This window comes from Mesoplodon mirus (assembly GCF_964341445.2).
Source record: "Mesoplodon mirus genome assembly, chromosome: 17".
NCBI lineage: Eukaryota > Metazoa > Chordata > Mammalia > Artiodactyla > Ziphiidae > Mesoplodon > Mesoplodon mirus.
This window is the reverse complement of record NC_138993.1, coordinates 8,851,453-8,871,600: the sequence shown is the minus strand read 5'-3', so window position 1 is coordinate 8,871,600 and position 20,148 is coordinate 8,851,453. Positions and strand designations below refer to the sequence as shown.

The following is a 20,148-nucleotide window of genomic DNA, read 5'->3' as shown; positions in this document are numbered from 1 at the left end:
TATTATCTAATCTGATTACTATCTAATCATCTTTTCATATTTCTTTTTGGACAGAAGCATTACAGATGATAATTTATCAACATCATCTTATATAATACATATTTGCTAGTATTACCTATGAGCACAGTGGAACTAAGTGTTGGTGGTGTGGCCAAAGAACTTGACCAAGACATATCAGGATCCACCTCGGCTCCTAAACTTTCGGAAATACGTTTTGGTGTCTGACCCTGAAAATAAAGAAAATAGTTTATTTCACAGAAATGCACTGATGATTAAGAATATTTTTTCATTCACTTATTTTTTTAATTTTTCATTTACTGAATGCCTATGTGAATCAATCTCAAGTACAGACCTGTAAATCTCAGGGCAAACTTATGACACTACTGTCAAATTCTCAATTACTACATAGTAAAAATAAACTAGGCAGAATATTTACCTTCATGAGCTTTGGTGTATGAAATAAACTTCCACATATCACTGGGGATAAAACAAGGGACAAAATTACTAAGCTTTATTTTTATTAAAATTTAGAGTATTTGAAAAATAAAGAGCCTTGTTTTTAATCATACCTGACTTTTCTCTTTGTGGTGTTACATATGTACATCGTAGAACAACAGGACTAAAACAAAACAAAACAAATCCCTCAGATTATTTCAAAAGAGAACAAAAATAGCAAAAAGAAACAAAATACTAATCTTACTTAAAAAAGGACTCTCAGTCATATCAATTATTAGAATTACACTAGTTTGTAATATTTTTAGATTACTTTTTAAAAAGTAAATATCTCATGAAGAATTAAGTAACCACTAACTTATGTTTCAAATCCCCATTGAAAGTAATGTATAAAGTACTCACAAATTTTAGATGTTAGGAATTGTATATTTTGAATTTAAAAATTATATAAAGTGACTCTATAATAGCATCATATTCTCTCCAAAGATTCAAAGTACACAAATTATTTTATTCCTTTTTTTTTTTTTTTTTTTTTTTTTTTTTTGTGGTATGCGGGCTTCTCACTGCTGTGGCCTCTCCCGTTGCGGAGCACAGGCTCCGGATGCGCAGGCTCAGCGGCCATGGTGCACGGACCCAGCCGCTCCGCGGCATGTGGGATCTTCCCAAACCGGGGCACGAACCCGTGTCCCCTGCATCGGCAGGCGGACTCTCAACCACTGCGCCACCAGGGAAGCCCCAAAGTACACAAATTATTTTAAACAGGATATTTCAAAGGCATTGCTTTTCATCAATAATATTTTTGTTACTTAAAAATTCCATGGATACACAGGAAAATAGTGAATTCAATGTTATAAGAAAAACAAAGTAAATGTTTCTAATGTAGAAATTATTGTATTAAAGGACTCAATCTAAAAGGAAATTATTTTAAAATAGAAGATCCTCTACCAGGCTCTACAGCAAAATATTACCATGAAAATTAGATGCATCTGTATATAACAAACATCACATGTAGGAAAACGTTTCATTTAAATATTTTAATATAATGACTTCATCATACCTTTCACTAAGAGAAGAATTTGGAGGTGGGCTGGTAACATCATTTACTTGATTCATTTTCGCCTTCATTGTGCAACAACTTTTATGTTTACCACTGGCAATGTCCTTTCCTGAAACAGTGCAATAATTTAGTGAGGATGTGTATGTTCTAGATTGTGAATTTTTATTCTCTGGAAGAATTTAAAAACAAAAAGCCTCATCTATATTGGGAAGGAGAATATATGGGGAATTCAGTCTGAACTGGTTTCTCAGTTTGCTCACTCCTCTCAAAAAGGGATGTCTCAAAGGATATCTGTCCCCATTCAACAACTATGTGACGCATACAACAAGCCCAAGACAGTTTGAGTAATACAATTCAAGACAGAGCTTTAACCACAAGGAGTTCACAGTATAGTAGGGAAAACTGTTTGAAATGTACACAAGTGGAATACAAAATAAATGTGGCGACTTGTCATTAAGTTACACACAGTACTATGGTATCTTGACAGGTGAGAGTAAAGGAAAAGACATTTACTGAAAACCTACCAAAGTACAAAACTCTTCTGCTGAAAACCTCTCAAGATCTTGTTTTCAAGATTGAGTTCAAACTCCATAACAAAACTCCCTAGTAACAAGGCCTTTCACAATCTGATTTAATTTTTACGATGACATTCTTTCACAACCTAATTTTAGCCATGTCCATCCACGTGCATATTCTGCAAGGATGTTCTCTTTCACTCTAGGCCTTTGTACAAACTGTTTCTTTCTACCTCTTTTTATTTCTCTTGACCTAGATTCTCTTCCAGGTTTCCATTTTGAAAGTTCCTCCTCCAGAAATCTTTACTGGTCCCTAAGGTGAGACTGACTGCCCCTCTGATGTGTTCCCCACAGAGTAGTTTATCATACACTGTTCCTGTTTCCCCTATTAGACTGTGTGCTCCTTGAAGTAGAGAACTTGTTTTATTTATCACTGTATCCTTAGAAACTACAATAATGCCTGATACATTATAGACACTCCACAAATACAGGCTGAATGAATTAGCAATGATAAGAAAAGTGGGGTGTAGACAGTGACACATACTTGTGTCTGTTCTTATTGAACACATCTACTTTCTGAGACAATAATGTTTCTAAAGCTATATATGGCTCTATCAAATCCAATTTATAGTTTTTCAACATTCCTATTTTCTGTATCACAAATTTGGCACTTGAGGCGCTTATTATTACTCTTAAAAAATTCTTTTAAAAGTAATTGCTTTATAGCAAGAAACTAACACAACATTGTAAAGCAACTATACTCAATAAAAATTAATAATAAAAAAATAAAAATAATCGCTTTAATTGTTCCTATAATCTCTAACTTAGAGAAGCTTTGGGGAAAATAAGCTGCATTAGTGTTAGTGAAACAAAGCAAAGACCAAGCTGAAAACTATTTGTAGCAGCCTACTCAAACATTGTGTTATATTCTCCTTTCTCAAGAAACAGGCAATACACATAAGCCAAATGTACGTGTAAATTGCAAACCTTTCTTCAACAAGATATCCAATCTCCTTCTCTAAGAGACTTTTAGTTAAAGATACTGAAAAGTAACTAAACCTATTTTGAAATTTCACCTTTTCCCTTTTCTTCATTTTAAGAAAGATTAAGGATCTTTCTTAAAACAAAGATCCTAATCAGAACAAACAAAAACATGGACTTAAAAAAGAAGGCAAACAATGAGATACCACTACACACCCGTTAGAATGGTGTATTTAGATTAAAATCTAAAACACAGACAACACCAAATGCTGATGAGGATGTGGAGCAAGAGAAGCTCTCATTCACTGTGGATGGGAATGCAAAATGGTAAGGCCACTCTGGAAGACAGTTTGCAGTTTCTTACAAAACTAAACATACTTCTAGGATGAGATCCAGCAATTGTACTCCTAGTTGTTTACCCAAACGAATTGAAAACTCAGGTCCACACAAAATCCTGCACATGAATGTTTATAGCAGCTTTATTCATAATTGCTGAAACTTGGAAGCAACCAAGGTGTCCTTCAATAGGTAAATGGATAAACAAACTGGTACATCCATATAAAAGAGCATTATTCAGTGATAAAAAGAAATGAGCTATCAAGCCATGAAGAGACATGGAGGAACCTTACATTGCTAAGTGAAGACAGTAACTATATGACATTCTGGAAAAGACAAAACTATAGACAGTAAAAAGATCAGTGGTTGCCAGGGGTTTAGGGGGAAGGAAGGAAGGGTGAATAGGTGGAGCACAGGGGATTTTCAGGGCAGTGAAACTATTCTGTATGATGCTGTAATGGTGGGTACATGACATTACACGTTTGCCAAAAGCCACAGAACTGTACAAAGAATGAACCCTAGTGTAAACACAGGACTTTAATAATAAAGTATTGATATTGGCTCAGCAATAAAAAGAAGTGCAAAAGAACAGAAACTGTAAGAAATGAAAAGTAAATAAATAAATGAACCAGGCAAAATGAAGTTCATACCCCAATAAATATTTTCCAAATAACTTGAGGATCTCATAAATAAGACGAATGATGGTTAAGATAAACTCGTGGAATCATGCAAGAGGAAAGACTGCTGAGAAGAAATAGCACACCGCCTCATGGAATTTAATGGATAATTTAAAAATAATATATTAGATGTTAGAACTGAACTAAGTACGTTTAAAAACAGTTTAAGTCCTACCCTTACATTTCAATACTCAATTTAAAGTAAACTTAAAAGCAAAAGGTCTCAAGATACTACAGTCAACAGAATTATTTATGCAACCTTAAAAAAGTTAACTCCTCTGACGTGAGTCCACAGTGACCTTATTAATTCATTCCTATCCTTCCTTGGTTATAGAAAGACCAATCCCAGCAGGTTACAATTAGACAATAAACCACCAACTCTAGGTATGTCTTTCAAGATTCAGTAGATTCAGTATAAACTGGTTTACAGAGCTTTTCCTGACCAACTAAGACAGATGGCTGTTACCTTGACTATATCTATAACATCATACTTTGTACATGCTCCTATTATAACATATACCAACCAGTATATTTATATATTTTCTCCCCTACATGACTGAGTTCCAGAGGTCAAAAGCCATCTTATTCATGTTTGTATCCTTAATGCCAAGCAAGCTGCCAGGCAAAAAGCAAGCATGGAATATTTGTTGAATGGATGATTCCCTTTTCTGTGTTCTCCTCTACGTTTCATTTGTTACATATTCCTTAAGGTTCTGTCCTAGGCCTCATCATAATCAATTTTCTCACCATATCTGATGACTTCCTCACTTTCCAAACAGATAGTTGATTCCTATAGCTTTCTCTCCCACCTGTGTTCTTTCTTTAGTTTCAGTCTTGTATTCCCCAAATCTCTCAGGACATCTCCACCTTCACATCCCAATACTTTCTCAAACTGCAATCCAAACCTCAATCTACTTTTTTTTATCCTTTCAAACCTTTTCCCTCTCAAACCTGCTTTTCCCCCAGTGCTTACAATTTCTACGAATATCACCACTCCATTCTTAATCGTGCCCTACACCTGTGATTTGATCCTTTCTTTTGAATTTTCCATATCTAGGCTATTGCAGGGTCCTGTAGTTTCTATCTTCTATTTCCACTTTCACTACCATTACTCTAATTCAGGCACTTGATCCCATCACCTGGACCACTATGTCTCCTAACTGATCTCCTTGCCTGCAGTCTTCTCTTCCTATAAGAATCACCCAATTAGTTTAAAATGTACATTCATGACCACCATTCCCAGAGATTCTAATTTAATAGATTGAGAAAAGTGCCGGGAATCTTCCTTTTCAATCAGCACTTCAGGAGAGTCTAATGGTCCATGCCTCACGTTTTGAAAAACACATCTCCAAAGACTGCTGCCAGATTTTTAGGCTTTCTAAGCAAAATAAATATTCATTTATTCTACAAATACTTACTGAATACTCACTACGTATGCCATTAGGTATCCAATAACGTTTAAGAAAATCTTTGCTCATTACCTACATCCCCTTTCATATGTGCATTTTCTAATGAGTTTCCTATTTCATAGCACTAATCAGAGGACAATTGCTTATGTTAAGTCTCCTTCACTGGAAGCTAAATGAGTGTAAGAGGGAATACTTCCCAGAAGCAGAGAGATAAGTCAAGATCTGAAAGATGAGTGTCAATTAGCTAGACAAATCACAAGAAGTAAGTAAGTAAGTACTGGGCAGAGGTAACAGTGTGTAAAGAGCCACAGAGCATGGTGATTTCAGAAAGAAATTCAGTACAAATGAATGGTAAATTGAGTGTGGGTGGGAGGGGAATTATGGCAAGATGAGGCAAGAGTTAATGAGAGAACAGATTATAAAGGACCTTGTAAATCATATTAAGGAGTCTGGATTTTATCATGAGGGCAAAGGGAGGTAATCAAAGGTTTGAAGCAGGAAGTAGCATGATTAAATTTGCATGTGACTTCTCTGCTCAACAACCTATCAAATAAATTCAATTTCTTTAGCCTGGCATTCAATGCCTGCCTCTAATCTGCTTTTTTTAGCCTTAGGCTGTTTATTGGTCCCTTTTAAACACGAAAGACTCCAAACAGTGTGAATTACTTGCTATTAACTTCACAAACTACATATTCTTCCTCATGTTTTTCCCTTTGCCTAGAACACGCTCACTCTATTCCATCTTCAGATTTCTGAATCTCTTCTATTCTTCAAGGTTTAATTCAATTGAATATTCCCTAATTGCTCTCAATATTATTTATGCTTTCTTTCTTCTTAACTCTCATTATACTTTTTGTATTTTTCTTTTGGCATGTACCACATTCAACCCTAAACTGTCCTTAATCTGTGTATTGTTAATTCCTCTTACTAGAGAGTAATACTCCAAAGAAAGGAAGAGTATGTTACTTAAATCAAGCAGGTGATAAATATTTAAATGAATATATAATCTTATTACATGACAAGTTGCAAACATCTGGCACACAGGCCCAAGAAAGTGCTACCGAATCAAAAGACATTTATAGCAATTGTTAAAAAGAATCTCTGTCCTCTGTGATAGCCTGCAGAAATACAGTTTAGTTTAACATCAAAACAAGCCCTAGGTTTTTTTGTATAGGAATGACATAATTTAGCAAATCTCAGTGGGCAGGGTATATTAATCAAAGGAAGGAGGAAAAGAAACATTTATCAAGGACCTACATTATTTTATTTAATCCAAACCTAGGTATTATTTTCACATTTCCACTTTTCAGGTGGGGAGTGTGGCCAGAGAGGTTGAGCTGACCAACATGTCACAGGTAACAACAGAGCTGTGATTTTTAACACAGGTTTGTCTGAATTACTAGTTCATGTTTTTTCTAGTCAACCACATCACATTACTTACCTGAATCTAATCTGAATTTATCTAATTCTTTTAAAGGAGATTGGTACAGTGGCAGAGTTAGACCTCGCTCTTTGAATATTATTGGAGTTGAAGCCAACTGATGATAAGGTTTCCTCTGTGGTGTTTTAAATGGGTTTGTTTCATAACTGCTGATTTTATATTCTGATTCTTCCGAAGGTTCAGAATTATAGGGTGGAGCTTCTGAAGAAAGTTCTTCAAACCAATTAAGGCTTATTGGTCCTAAATCTGTAAGAAAAATTAAAATCCCATCTGGGTTTTAATCAGTGACACAATAAAATCCACGAGCCAGTAAAGATTATAATTGCTTGAGATTTTGACTGTTCATTACTTTTAAGGAATACTAATTAAACAGGATCATTAATCTGTTCTCTTATGAATCTGTAGTAAGGTATAACAGTTTACAAAAGTTACAAGGAGATTATTAGCTATTTTAGCTCTTCTAAAGTTTTCTTTCATATTCACGACTCAGAAACAAAAATCATCCATAGTACGAATGCATTCCACAGATACAATTCAAGTAATTATCATTACTACATAAGTGGCTGTGATAAATCTATAGGTACAAGAGACGTGCAGACTCACAAATCAAATGGAATAGATTCTCTGTTAAAGAGAAAGACAAAATTTCTCCTGTGATCTATCCTTAAAGTAGTGGTTCTCAAAGTGTGGTCTGTGGACCACTTGAGGCGAAGGTCACTAAGACCATTTCAAGAGGTCCATAAGGTCAAAACTATTTTCATAATAATATTAGCCATCATTTGCCTTTTCCCCAACGTTGACATTTATACCACTGGTGGGTAAAACTGATAACAGCTTTGCCTGAGTAAAGGCAGTGGCCACAAACTGTACTAGGAGTCACTGTATTCTTCGTCACCATGCACTTGTAAAAAAACAAAAACAAAAACAAAAAAGTGGGACTTCCCTGGCGGTCCAGTGGTTAAAACTCCATGCTCCCAATGCGGGGGCACGGGTTCCATCCCTGGTCGGGGAACTAAGATCCCACATGCCGCGCGGTGCGGCCAAAAAAAAAAAAAAGCAAGTTTAACTTAAAGTGTCCTTAACTAGGCAGCAAAAATTAGTTTTATTAAAGCCTAACCCTTGAGCACATCTTTTTAATATTCTGTGACAAAAATGGAAGCATTCAAGCATTTCTGCATATTTAAGCACAAGAGTTGTTTAGAAAAAGCACTCGTGATGAACTGTGAGCTGAATTAGCACTTTTCGTGGAAAGCCATTTTCACAAGAAAGAACGACTAAGTTATTCTGAGTTGGGTGATTTGGTAGACATTTTCTCGAAAATGAATGAAGTGAGCCTGTTACTGCAGGGAAAACAATAGTTTGTTGCCAATGATAACATGTGAGCTTTCAAATGAGAATTAGAATTTTGTTAAAAACTCTATGAGCCTCTGTGAGCTTGATGTCTTCCCAATCTTAAAAGACTTTTCTGATGAAATCAGTGAGGTAACCAATGTGATTTTTATTTACTTTATTTAATTAATTTATCTTTTGGCTGCATTGGGTCTTCGTTGCTGCGCGTGGGCTTTCTCTAGTTGCGGCGAGCGGGGGCTACTCTTCGTTGCGTTGCAAGGGCTTCACTTGTTGCGGAGTCCGGGCTCTAGGTGCATGGGCTTCAGTAGTTGAGACTCACTGGCTCAGTAGTGTGACACACGGGCTTAGTTACTCTGCGGCATGTGGGATCTTCCAGGACCAGGGCTCAAACCCGTGTCCCCTGCATTGCCAGGCGGATTCTTAACCACTGCATCACCAGGGAAGCCCCCCAATGTGATTTTTTAATGTCTAATGCAAGGTGTCAATATATGGAATATCATTAATATTTTTCCAATAATCCACGCATGATGTTACAACATGGATAAAAGATTTATTCAAGGTACAAGAAAGACTAATTGAATTTAATGTAAGAAGAGTATGAAAAATTCATTACATGGTTTCGGATTCCACATTGCAACTTTTAAGAAACTACCACTTGTCTTGAGTTTTGGAGTAGTACCAAAGAAAAATACCCACAGTTAAGTGAAGACTATTAAAATACTTCTTTTTCTAATTGAATTGCTGTGTGAGGTTGGGTTTTCTTCATGTACTTCTACCAAAACAACATATTGTAACAGATTAAATGCAGAAATGAGTATGAGAATCCAGCTATCTTCTATTGAGCCAGATAGTAAAGAGAACTGCAAAATTTTAAAATAATGTCACTCTTCTCACATTTTTCTTGTAAAATAGTTATTTTTCATAAACATGTTATTCATGTTAATATGCAATGCGTTTATTTTTATTAATTAAATTAATAATATTTTTAGGGACTTCCCTTGTGGTCCAGTGGCTAAGACTCCACGCTCCCAATGCAGGGGGCCTGGGTTCAATCCCTGGTCAGGGAACTAGATCCCACATGCTGCAACTAAGAGTTAGCATGCCACAACTAAGACCCGGCACAACCAAATAAATACATAAATAAAAATATTTTTTAAAAAAATAAATAATATTTCTAAATTCTTAGTTTTAATTTCTAATGTGGTAACCTACATAAACAAAGGCTCTTGGTCCTCAATCATTTTAGGAGTGTAAGGAGAACTGAGACCAAAAAGTTTGACAACTTCTGCTATAACGTTACCAATGCTTCTGATTTGCTAGAAGTTCTCTGCTTTAAAAACAATTCTGCTAATCATGGGGTCAGTCTCCTCTTTATCCACTACAGGTTCTATACTTATCATTTGTTTAACTGTAAATGATTATTTTCCTAACTGATTTATGACTCCATAAAGCACAGTTTATAGTGTAAACAAAAACATGAAGTGCTGAATTCTTTTCAGCAAGCATGCATAATTACACATTTTTCTGAAAACATTATTCTCAATGTAAACGATCAATTTATATAAAATCTGTCAATACCTGCTTTGTTGCATCGCGTCTCAAAAATTTCAAAAAACGTTGGCCTCTCTTTGCATCCAATCGGCATTTTTATCTACAATATTATTCCAACGTTTGGTAACGGAGTCTGCAAAAGAGAACACCAAAATACACTTCACAGGGATGCAGTCCTTTTTAAGTGACTCTGAGGTAAAAGCGGAAGCGGGTAAACCTGCCTAAAGTTACAATGCTTAGTTACCTCGGTCCCACTCGGGAAAAGAATCGAACTTACAGCGATGAAGAGAGAATTGTATATTTGTGCCGTCCAATAGAGCAGCCACTGGCCACATTCAGCACTTGAAATGTAGCAAGTCTGATTCAAGAACAGAATTTTTAATATTATTTACTCTTTATTAAATTAACTAGTCACGTGTGGCTAGTGGCTGCGCAGTTAGCGAGGGCTATTAGATCAACACCGTTTGACAATTCCCAATCAGTAAATCTTCGTTAACACAGCAGTTACCCGGGGACTAAGTGAGGCAGATACAGTGGGCCACAGACTCTAAGACATTTTCCAAAATAGCAATATTTCGTGAAAGTAACTTCATCGTGATTCCAATTAAGGAAACCAGCTTGAGACGTCTAGGACAAGCGGCGCCCAAAGCTGGGCAATGGAGTCCCCGGGAAGGGGTGGGGCTCGACCCTCCAGCCCCGTGGAGCGGGTCCCTTCTCCCCGTCGGTGCGGGGCGGGTAGGGGCCAGTGAGGGCCCGAGGCCCGGCTCCCACCCGGGGACCGGAGGCGCTCCCCGCCGCCCGTCTCCACCCCTGCCAACACTAACCGCCTTCAGAGGTGCAGCTGTTTTTGTCCAGAGTAGGCTGACAAAACGTGCGCCGGCACTCAGATCAGAAATCTGACCCCGCAGGCTCCGTTTCGCCGCGACCCACCGCCCCAGACAGAACCCACTACGCGGAGCCGTAACAGCTCCACCTCCGCCCAGCGGATTTCAGACTCCCGCTCCAAAAGCCCGCTCACGGGATACGTCACGCGATGACGCCATGGCGCTGCACGCAGCGCGCGCGCGCCACCCGGAAGTCAGACTCGGGCCGGGTTGCCGCCGCCTCCAGCTGTGGCCAAAGCGAGTACTTGTTCGGCTGCCTGACAGTCAGTTCCGAGCCGCTAAAGAGGGAGCTGAGGTGCACGTTCTCTTCTCCTGAGCCTTCAGACTACTAGGCCGCGCTGCTTGGAGGCACCACGCCCTATGTATACTCGCCGCCTCCTCCCCCTTTGCTCCCTGTCACGTTTGGGTGGTCGCCCTCGAATGCGGCCTGGGGTCTGTGAAAAGTCTCTGTTTTGTCCTAAGAGCGGGCGTCCCCCAAAGTGGGCAGACGTTAGAAAGCCCCAGAGTGGTCCGTGGCTGTGGATAACTGCCTTCCCGGCTGAGTGCTCCCTAAAGAGTGGAAGAGGCTGAGATTTGAAGCCAGAGGACATCGGTTCTAGTCCGCGTGTTGCTCTTAGGCAGCAGGATTTCAAAACCTCTGAGCCTGTTTCCCTGCTTGAAAAATTGTGAAACCCACCTCAGGCCTCCTGCAGTGTTAGGCGCTTCCCTCTGCAGGCTTCCGTAGTATCCCTGACATTCCTAGGGTACCAAACACCTGTTTTGTGCCTGACTTCCCCTCCAAACTGCCCTGGAAGACAGCAGTCTCATTATTCACAGGGTCTGTGATATGCCTAGCACAAGGCTTAATTCAGGTTTATTGTAGTTCCTAGGAAGCCTTCAGCTGGATTCTGGAGGTGAGAGGGGCTCATGGGCCTTGCTGCTTTCCGAGGGCTCTTGAGCAGTAAACAGTGGAAGCAACCGTGGATTTGAAAAAGAGTGGCCTCTACTTGGTACCTGAGGTGTCATTTTAGCTTGATCATAATCCTTTGCTGTAGTAGGAAGCCTTACCAATACAGATAGATACCAAAGCTTATGATCATCTAGGTCTAAATAGCAAAGAAACACGGGCCTGAGATCCTTATCCAATAACAGCTAACACTTAATGAACATCTATGAGTTATTCTGCTTTGTGCTTTATAAAGAATATCATGTTTAATCTTACAATAATCCTATAAATTGGTTAGTACTGTCAGATGGGGAATCTGAGTCATCTAGTTAAGTAAGTTGCATGATAAATAAGGCCCAGTTTTCAGTTAAGTCTGTGTAACTTCAGATACTTAACTATCCTGTGATTGTCTGCATTTAACCTCTAAATCTGAACAATTTGCTGCTTTTCACCTTTTTTGGGGGGCGGGTCCACTAGAGTGGACTAATGAGAACTGTTGGTATGTCATACAACCCTGTGAAATATATTTTTTCACTATATACATTGTTCCTCCCCCCTCCCCCGCCCCCGCACTCTGCCCATAACTTTATGCTCCTTGCTCCTGTAGTACCAGGTTTTTTACATTCATTAGCTCTGCCGTAATATACTTTCTTCCTAATACTCACTCTTGTAGTGCGTCAGCTCAAATAATTTACTGCTTGTATTGGATGTACAGTATCTTTTAAAACAGGATCTCTAAAATGGTAAGTCACTGTGGGAATAATGAATTACTAATTAAAACGTGTGTGAATAAGAAGGTAAATGAAAAACAGCTTTGAAAAAAGATTCAGGGGCAGTGAATTGAAGAGACAGAAAAAAGCAATTAGGGATGAGGTAGCAATTAGACCTCCGTAGGTAGGGAGATCGCCTTCCCTCCTCCAATTAGGGTAATAGGAAGCAGCACCCATCAGAATCAGAAATAAATGGAGAAGCTCGGGAAGAACGTGAACCAACTTGATCTGGAGAAAGAGGGGGCGGATGAAGGTGGAAGGCAAAACAAGGACACAAACACACTGCCCCAGGATATTGCGCTGCGCCTGGGCGCACGGCGGCCGGATGGAGCGCTTGGTCCGTGTTCCCTACAGCTTGTACCCGGGCTACGGGAACACTCTGCCTTTGGGCCAGCCTGGACTCTCTGAGCACAAACAGCCCGACTGGAGGCACAACAACGGTCCCCCCGCTTTCCTGGCCAGGCCGGGGCTGCTGGTGCCCTCCAACGCCTCCGACTACTGCGTGGACCCTTACAAGAGGGCCCAGCTTAAGGCCATTCTCTCCCAGATGAACCCCAGCCTGAGCCTGCGTCTGTGCAAGGCCGACACCAAGGAGGTAGGCGTGCAGGTGAGCCCCCGGGTGGACAAGTCCGTGCAATGCTCACTGGGGCCTCGCACCTTGCACAGCCGCTCCCCCTGGGGCAGCACGGGGCACAAGGCACCCCTGTCAGCCTGGGGAGTCTATTCGCCAGTGATGGGCCGCAGGGGCCTGGTGCGGCTGCAGAAGGATGGGGAAGACGAGGAGAGGAAGGCGCTTTCGTGTCCTCCCGAGGCCAGCCAGCCGCCGCCGCTGCCGCCACCAACACCAAGGTCGGAAGAGGACCAGCGGGAGGAACTCCGGGAACAGGAAAAGTTGGGGGAGGAAGATGCCTCAAGTCCTCGGGAAAGGAAGAGCAAGCAAGCTCAGGGAGACGCCAGCGAGCCGCTCCGGAAGCCCAACTTCCAGGTGAGCTTTCTCTTCCCTCGCCTCAGCCCTCTCTTTCCTTTTTTCCATTTCTGGCGCAACGAGAGCAGAATCTTCTCTCGCAAACATGTATTTTACATGTCCTATGTGTATGTGTGTTGTGTAATTTTTTGGTAAAATGGGGTGCCAACTTTAAGCCTATGAAAACCCAAAGTTTGGGAACCATAGCTATTGGAAATGAGGAGACAAAGAAGGGTTTCAGGTTTGTGAAATCTGTGATCAGATCTTCGTTCTGTGAAGGTGGTGCTAATGGCCTTGGGGGAAATAGATTGGAAACGCGTGAGAGCAGCTAGAAGCGTCCCAGAGTAATCAATCCTTGAGAGCCGAGTTCACGTAGTGACCTTGAGAATAGCTCTGAATGAGATTAAGGAGGCTTCTTGTTGTGTCTTATACAAAGCCACAAGGATAGAAGGATTTGGCTTTTTATCCACACACCCCCTCCCTGCCACCCCAAGATAGTAAAGGACTTTTCCTCCTTATTTGCAGTTTTTAGAACCAAAATATGGCTATTTTCACTGTAAAGATTGTAAGACGAGATGGGAGAGTGCTTATGTGTGGTGCATTTCTGGAACTAATAAGGTAAGTAAAAGTGAGTGGGACAAGGGAGAGCATGGGCGGGCACAGGTGCTACATGGAGGAAGAGCATGTTTCCTAACGGAGCATGACTAGAATGCTGTCCTGGTCATCTTGGCAGCCTCCATGCCAGGCACATAACAGGTGTTCAGTAAATGTTTGAATTGAACTGAATTGGGCTGTCTACAAGAGCGCTTGAGCTCCTGAACCATACCCTGGTGTTATATTTGGTTTGGTAGTTGCACTGGACGAAATGTCAGGTTATTTAAATGAACTCTTGCTCTTGTATACATTGGGACTTGCTATAATCTTTTTTTTTTTTTTTTTTGGTACGTGGGCCTCTCACTGCTGTGGCCTCTCCCGTTGCGGAGCACAGGCTCTGGACACCAAGGCTCAGTGGCCATGGCTCGCGGGCCCAGCCGCTCGCTCTGCGGCATGTGGGATCTGCGCCACCAGGGAAGCCCTATAATCATTTTTTAGTTAGTATATTGTAACAGGTTTGGGCCTTAGCTCTAGAAAATTTCCACTGTCTGTCCACAAGGTGGGGCAATGAGAGAAATAATTTATTGTGAAGGTTAACCTTGAGAGACTTGCTTATTTAGGCTCCACGCCTTAATTTGAATTAGTTGTCAACATATTTAGGCTGGGAAAGATTCCACATTTTGCATTTCCAGATTTTCCTGTACCATCAGACTGGTCATTAAACACTCTCAGTTTGAGAGCAGTAGGCTGGACTTGAGCAGCTTCTGTCTCCTTTCACTGGGCATGTAGCCTTTATTTCACAACAGTCTACATCTGGTGTCTCTCATTCACCTCTACAAGCATTTGAGTTTGAGGCCGCTGTGCTGTTGCATTTTAGATACTGCTTTTCCTGCTTAAGGACTGTAGAGGGAGAGGGTAAGGAGGCATGCTACGACCTGAATGAAAACTTGGGTTTTTTTTTTTTTTTTAATAACCCTAGCCATTTACTAGACCCTGGAGGCGAATAGATTTTTAAACTAAACTAAAATTACTTTCCTTCTCTTGCCAGAAAAGAAACAGTGGGTTTAATTCAAACACTGGTGACACTAGGAAACAAAGAATAAGACATAGAACTCATCCTGGAGAAATTTATTGATAGGAGTGACGCAGACAAAATCAGATTTGATGATATATGCATTGGCACCCGTGGCATGGAAGTGGTACAGAAATGATACAGGAGGGGGAAAATTAACCTTGTCAGAGGGAAGGCATCTTGATGTCCAAGCAGGATTTTAAAGGTTTATAAATAGGAGTTCATCAAGTGAGGAAGAGAGAGAAAGTGCACAAGAAAATGCACAAAGCCTGGAAACCACGTGTGTTGGTGGGTAACTATAAGTAATTTAAATTTCAAATTGAGAAATACTGAAAAAAATGAAAAAGTAGGGGCAAATAGACCAGGACAAAAGGAGCTGTTCAAGGGTTCTGCCTGCACAATGAATAAAGTTATAATAGCTACTTCTCACTGAAGACTTTTACTGTGGTACTTTGTGTACATTATTGGGTAGTTGTCAGAATTATAGAAAAAGGAAGTTGTATTGTCTCAATTTTACAGGTAAGGAAAATGAGGTTCAAAGAATAAGAAAAAGTGACTGATAGCACTAGAAGAGCTTAAGACTTCAGCATAGAGGTTGGGCAAAAGCAAGCTGCAAGGTGAAGGAATGGATTACTTAAATTAAGATCTGGGAGCCTAGAGTACATATAAACTTGTGTAAAAGACAAATTTCTCTTTAGGTTTATTTCAAACAACTCTGTTGCAAATGCCAAAAGAGTTTTAACCCTTATCGAGTAGAAGCAATCCAATGCCAGGTAAGCAAATAGAATATTTCCATCGTATCTATAATGTTTTCATTCTTAAGCATGAAGCTTCTGTGGCAAAATGTTAGGATTTGATAGACTTAGATATCTGTACAGGAGTGTTAGGTTTTCTGTATGTTTGAATTTTTATAATATTTTAGAAAAAGCATTAATTCTAGGTTTTTTGTGGGGGGGAAGGGGAAGATTTACTCTTAAGTTGCCTTATGTGGTGTGTTTATGTATGTGGTGTGTTTTTCCTCAAACACCCTGTGTATAGTTTGCATGTAATAATTTAACAGGTAACCTTTATTAAGCTTTTACTATGTGCCAAACTTGAGGCCAAGTGCTTTTCATTATCTCCTGTAATCTAACCTTTGAGGTAGATGTTATTCCCATGATACAGACCAGAAAGCTAAAGTTCAATAAGGAAATAACTTGCCCAAGGTTGGACAGATAGTATTAGAGTTGTGATCAGATTCCATGGTGTCCCCAAGGTCTAGGATGTCACAGAATTCGATGAGCTCTTACCTAAAACAGCTTGCAGGAGACATCTTTTGAAGCTTTTCAGAAAAGTGTGACATAGTTGATTTTCATAATCAAGAATTTTTTTTTAACCTAAATCCTTCACTTACTTAAAACCCTTTTTCTACTACTAAGAAATAAATAACTTAAAAAACGAGTCTAATCGTTTATAAATGATTTATCTTTAGATTTTCTAGTCTGACATTCTCATTTAGTCTGTTTACTCTAATTACTTTGGATTTAAATATATTTTCTTACTATTATACTCCTTTTTCTTGTGTTCACTTGAATTGATTTTTTTAACCCCCCCCATTATCTGGCCGTTATTCATTCTTTAATGTTCTTCTTTAATGTTCATCTTACAGCATGATTCTTTAACAACTTGTGTGGACGTTGATAAGTCAATCTCACCTCTTCTTGACAATGCAGTGGCCTTAGGTCACACTAATTCCTTATCACTTCATCCAAACTTCTTTCCTGCTATTGTGGTATGTTAATTTTAAACTTTAAAAGACATTATTTGTTATAGTCATAATTAATTTAGCTTTAGCTACATACTTAACCTTTCTGCTGCTCTCGGGTCCTTTTTGTTTCTGGGACCACTTTCCTTTTACCTGAGAACACATTTTAATATTTCCTGTAATGCAGGTCTGAAGGTGACACCTTTTATTTTGTCTAGATAGCTTTTTTAAAGGATATTTTTGCTGAGTATAAAATTTTTAGGTTGGCAGTAGTTTCTTTCTGCCCCTTAAGGATCTAACTTTCATCGTTTCTGTAAAGTTGGCTGTTGGTCTTATTGCAGCTCCTTTGAAGTAATATATCTCACTTTTTCTCACCTTCTTTTTTTTTGTTTTGTTTTGTTTTGTTTTGTGGTACGCGGGCCTCTCACTGCTGTGGCCTCTCCTCCTGCGGAGCACAGGCTCTGAACGCGCAGGCCCAGCGGCCATGGCCCACGGGCCCAGCCGCTCAGCGGCACGTGGGATCCCTCCGGACCGGGGCACGAACCCGCGTCCCCCGCACCGGCAGGCAGACCCCCAACCACTGCGCCACCTGGGAAGCCCTCTCACCTTCTTAAGTCTGTTTGCTTTTAAGATATTTCTCTCTGCTTTGGTTTTCAACAGTTTTACAATTTATGGCCAATAGTAGTTTCTTTGTATTTATCCTGTTTATAATTCATAGTGTTTCTTGAATCTGTAGCTTGAAGACTTTTATCACTCTTGGAAAATTATCAGCCATTATCTTTAAAATATTACTTCCACCTCCATTCTCTCTTTCTTCTAATTACTCATATTAGACCTTTCACCATATCCCTTATCTCTTTTATGCTCTTTTCTGTATTTCCTATGCTTTTGTCTCTCTTTGCTTCAGTTTGGATAGCACCTACTAAACTATCTTCCATTTCTCTATTTTTTCCTTCTGCTCTTTCCAATCTGCCGTCAAACCTACCTATTCAGTTCTAGATTTCAGTTACTGTGTTTTTCAGTACTAGAATTTTTATGTGTTTTTAAGTGACGTCCAGTTCTCTGTTGGAAATATCAGTCTCATCTCTTTGAACATATTCAGCATCATTTTCTTAAAATCCGTACCATAAAACTCCATTAATTTAATCCTCTATGGTTCTGTTGCTATCCTCTTCACGTTCCTTGGTTTTTGAGTATGTCATTCTGTCTCCTTATATACCTGGTTACTTTTGAGTGCTATATAGTGTATATGAAAAATTATAGTAATAATTTTTTTTTTTTGGCGGTACGCGGGCCTCTCACTGCTGTGGCCTCTCCCGTTGCAGAGCACAGGCTCCGGACACGCAGGCTCAGCAGCCATGGCTCACGGGCCCAGCCGCTCTGCGGCATGTGGGATCTTCCCAGACTGGGGCACGAACCCGTGTCCCCTGCATTGGCAGGCAGACTCTCAACCACTGCGCCGCCAGGGAAGCCCCTATAGTAATAATTTGAGGCCTAGGATAGTATTGTTTTTTACAGAAGACTTGTTTGCTTCTGTTGGGCAGATGGGGACACTAGCAATTTCAGATTACTATTTTCCAATCAGGGTTGAGCTGTTTTGAAACTGGGCTTCAGCAGTTGAAAGCTGGTCAATTTTTGGTTTATTCTTATTCTTAGGGTGTAGCCTTTCAGGGCCCTTCAGGGTCCCAGCACAAAACCTGCATTGTTTACCAGGTCTCTCCTATTTTGACATATTTAAGATTATCCCTCAGCCTCATCAACTTGTTAAACTCATTTTCAGCTTCCTGTTGTCTTTCACCTCTTACAGTATTGCCTTTAGAGAGAAAATAGTCCCAAATGTCAGGCTCATCTCTATTTCTGGGCTTCCTCCTCTGATACTTTGGTAACTCTCCAGGGCCTTCAAGTAGTTCTTGTTTTTAATTATTATCTTTTCTGCTCAGCTTTTCTTGTTGTCCTAAGTAGGAGATTTGGTTAAAACCACCTAATCCAGGGCTTCCCTGGTGGCACAGTGGTTGAGAGTCCGCCTGCCAATGCAGGGGACACGGGTTCGTGCCCCGGTCCGGGAGGATCCCACATGCCGCGGAGCGGCTGGGCCTGTGAGCCATGGCTGCTGAGCCTGTGCATCCGGAGCCTGTGCTCCGTGACGGGAGAGGCCACAACAGTGAGAGGCCCGCGTACCACAAAAAAAAAAAACAAAAACCACCTAATCCACCATTACTAAAACCAGAAACCTACCTTTAGACTAAATCCTGATTTTTTTTTAACTAAAAAAATTTGTTTTGATTTAAGCCTTTTCTTCCGTATAAAGGTGATATGAGGATTAAGTGAATTTATGTAAAGTGCTTGGAGCAGTACCTAGAGTAAACAACATGTGAGTATTGCTATTAGAATTTTCTTAAGGATGCATACTCATCAACGGGAGAGTGGAAGATGTAAGTGCAGTACAACATTTGATAAATCATATCTGAGACACTCATTTGGAAAATAAAAATGCCTATTTTCACAATATAAAAGGTAAAGCTTGACTTATTCTTTTTGACTATGGACATATGCAGGAAATAGAGCAGTGATTATAAATTTTCAAAGATTAGCAGGGTTGGGAAGGTGGACCAGGGTAGTATACCAGTCTCCATGGGGTGTGTTTTTTATTTATCAGAAGACAGAATAGGATAGTGGTTAAAAATACTTCAAATTCCAGCAGAGATTAGGCATGACTGGAAGGAAAACATTTAGCTTCCTCTAGAACACCACTCCCTCCAGTTGTGACAGCCAAAAATCTCTCCAGATATTGCCAAATGTCTGCTGGTAGGTAAAATACTACTGGTTGAGAATCACTGCTCTAGTATTTTTTAAATGTTCCAGTCTAGGTAATCAAATCACTTAATACCCACTGCTCACTCCCACCTGGCTACAAATGTAGAAACCTGCATAATGAAGAGACTCTACAAAACTCTAACTTTTAAACCTTTTCTGTTGTATCTTCTGGACTGGCTCATCAATGTTCTCTTAAATATCGTCTTTGATCATTCATTTTGAAAAATGCATGGCATTTAGTGGGCTGTGAGTGGTTTTGTACAGCTTGGTCTTGGACTTCTCATAGTATTCAAAGGAGGAGAAAGATATCGGGGATAGGGGTGGTGGGGAGAAGTATTTTCATTTGAAGACTACATTTGAAGAACTAATTTGATCATTTAGTCCCCAAACTGTTGCTTCTTTTCAAAAGACCTGTTCAAAGTCTCGTTGTTCCTGTCTTCAAAAGAAAAGACACATCGATCTAAGGAGGCCTCATCGGCAGGAGCTGTGTGGCCGCTGCAAAGACAAGAGATTCTCCTGTGGCAATATTTACAGCTTTAAATGCATCATGTGACAGGCAGCATGCTTCGTATGGGACACCTGAACTCTTCTTGTAATTTACTGTATAGTTC

General features: G+C 40.0%; 2 protein-coding genes across 6 annotated transcripts in view; one reads left to right on the top strand and one right to left on the bottom strand.

Annotated features, from left to right (window-relative positions):
• Positions 1–10,759, bottom strand: part of BRCA2 (BRCA2 DNA repair associated) — a 54,637-nt gene extending 43,878 nt beyond the window's left edge. For all 5 annotated transcript variants that reach the window (XM_082602096.1, XM_082602097.1, XM_082602099.1 and 2 more), the window contains exons 1-7: positions 10,595–10,759; positions 9,798–9,903; positions 6,870–7,115; positions 1,511–1,619; positions 570–619; positions 437–477; positions 116–227 (exon numbers count right to left, since the gene is read on the bottom strand). In XM_082602096.1, the coding sequence (XP_082458222.1) occupies positions 116–227; positions 437–477; positions 570–619; positions 1,511–1,619; positions 6,870–7,115; positions 9,798–9,864 (625 nt within the window). In that variant the 5' untranslated portion in view covers positions 9,865–9,903; positions 10,595–10,759. The remainder of the gene's footprint in view (positions 1–115; positions 228–436; positions 478–569; positions 620–1,510; positions 1,620–6,869; positions 7,116–9,797; positions 9,904–10,594) is intronic.
• Positions 10,760–12,659: 1,900 nt separating this feature from the next.
• ZAR1L (zygote arrest 1 like) lies at positions 12,660–20,090 on the top strand (the record flags this gene model as incomplete). Its single annotated transcript, XM_082602279.1, has 4 exons — positions 12,660–13,334; positions 13,839–13,931; positions 15,678–15,752; positions 19,947–20,090. Exons 1-4 carry the CDS (start codon positions 12,675–12,677, stop codon positions 20,088–20,090), a joined length of 972 nt encoding a protein of 323 aa, XP_082458405.1. The 5' UTR covers positions 12,660–12,674.
• Positions 20,091–20,148: the final 58 nt, after the last annotated feature.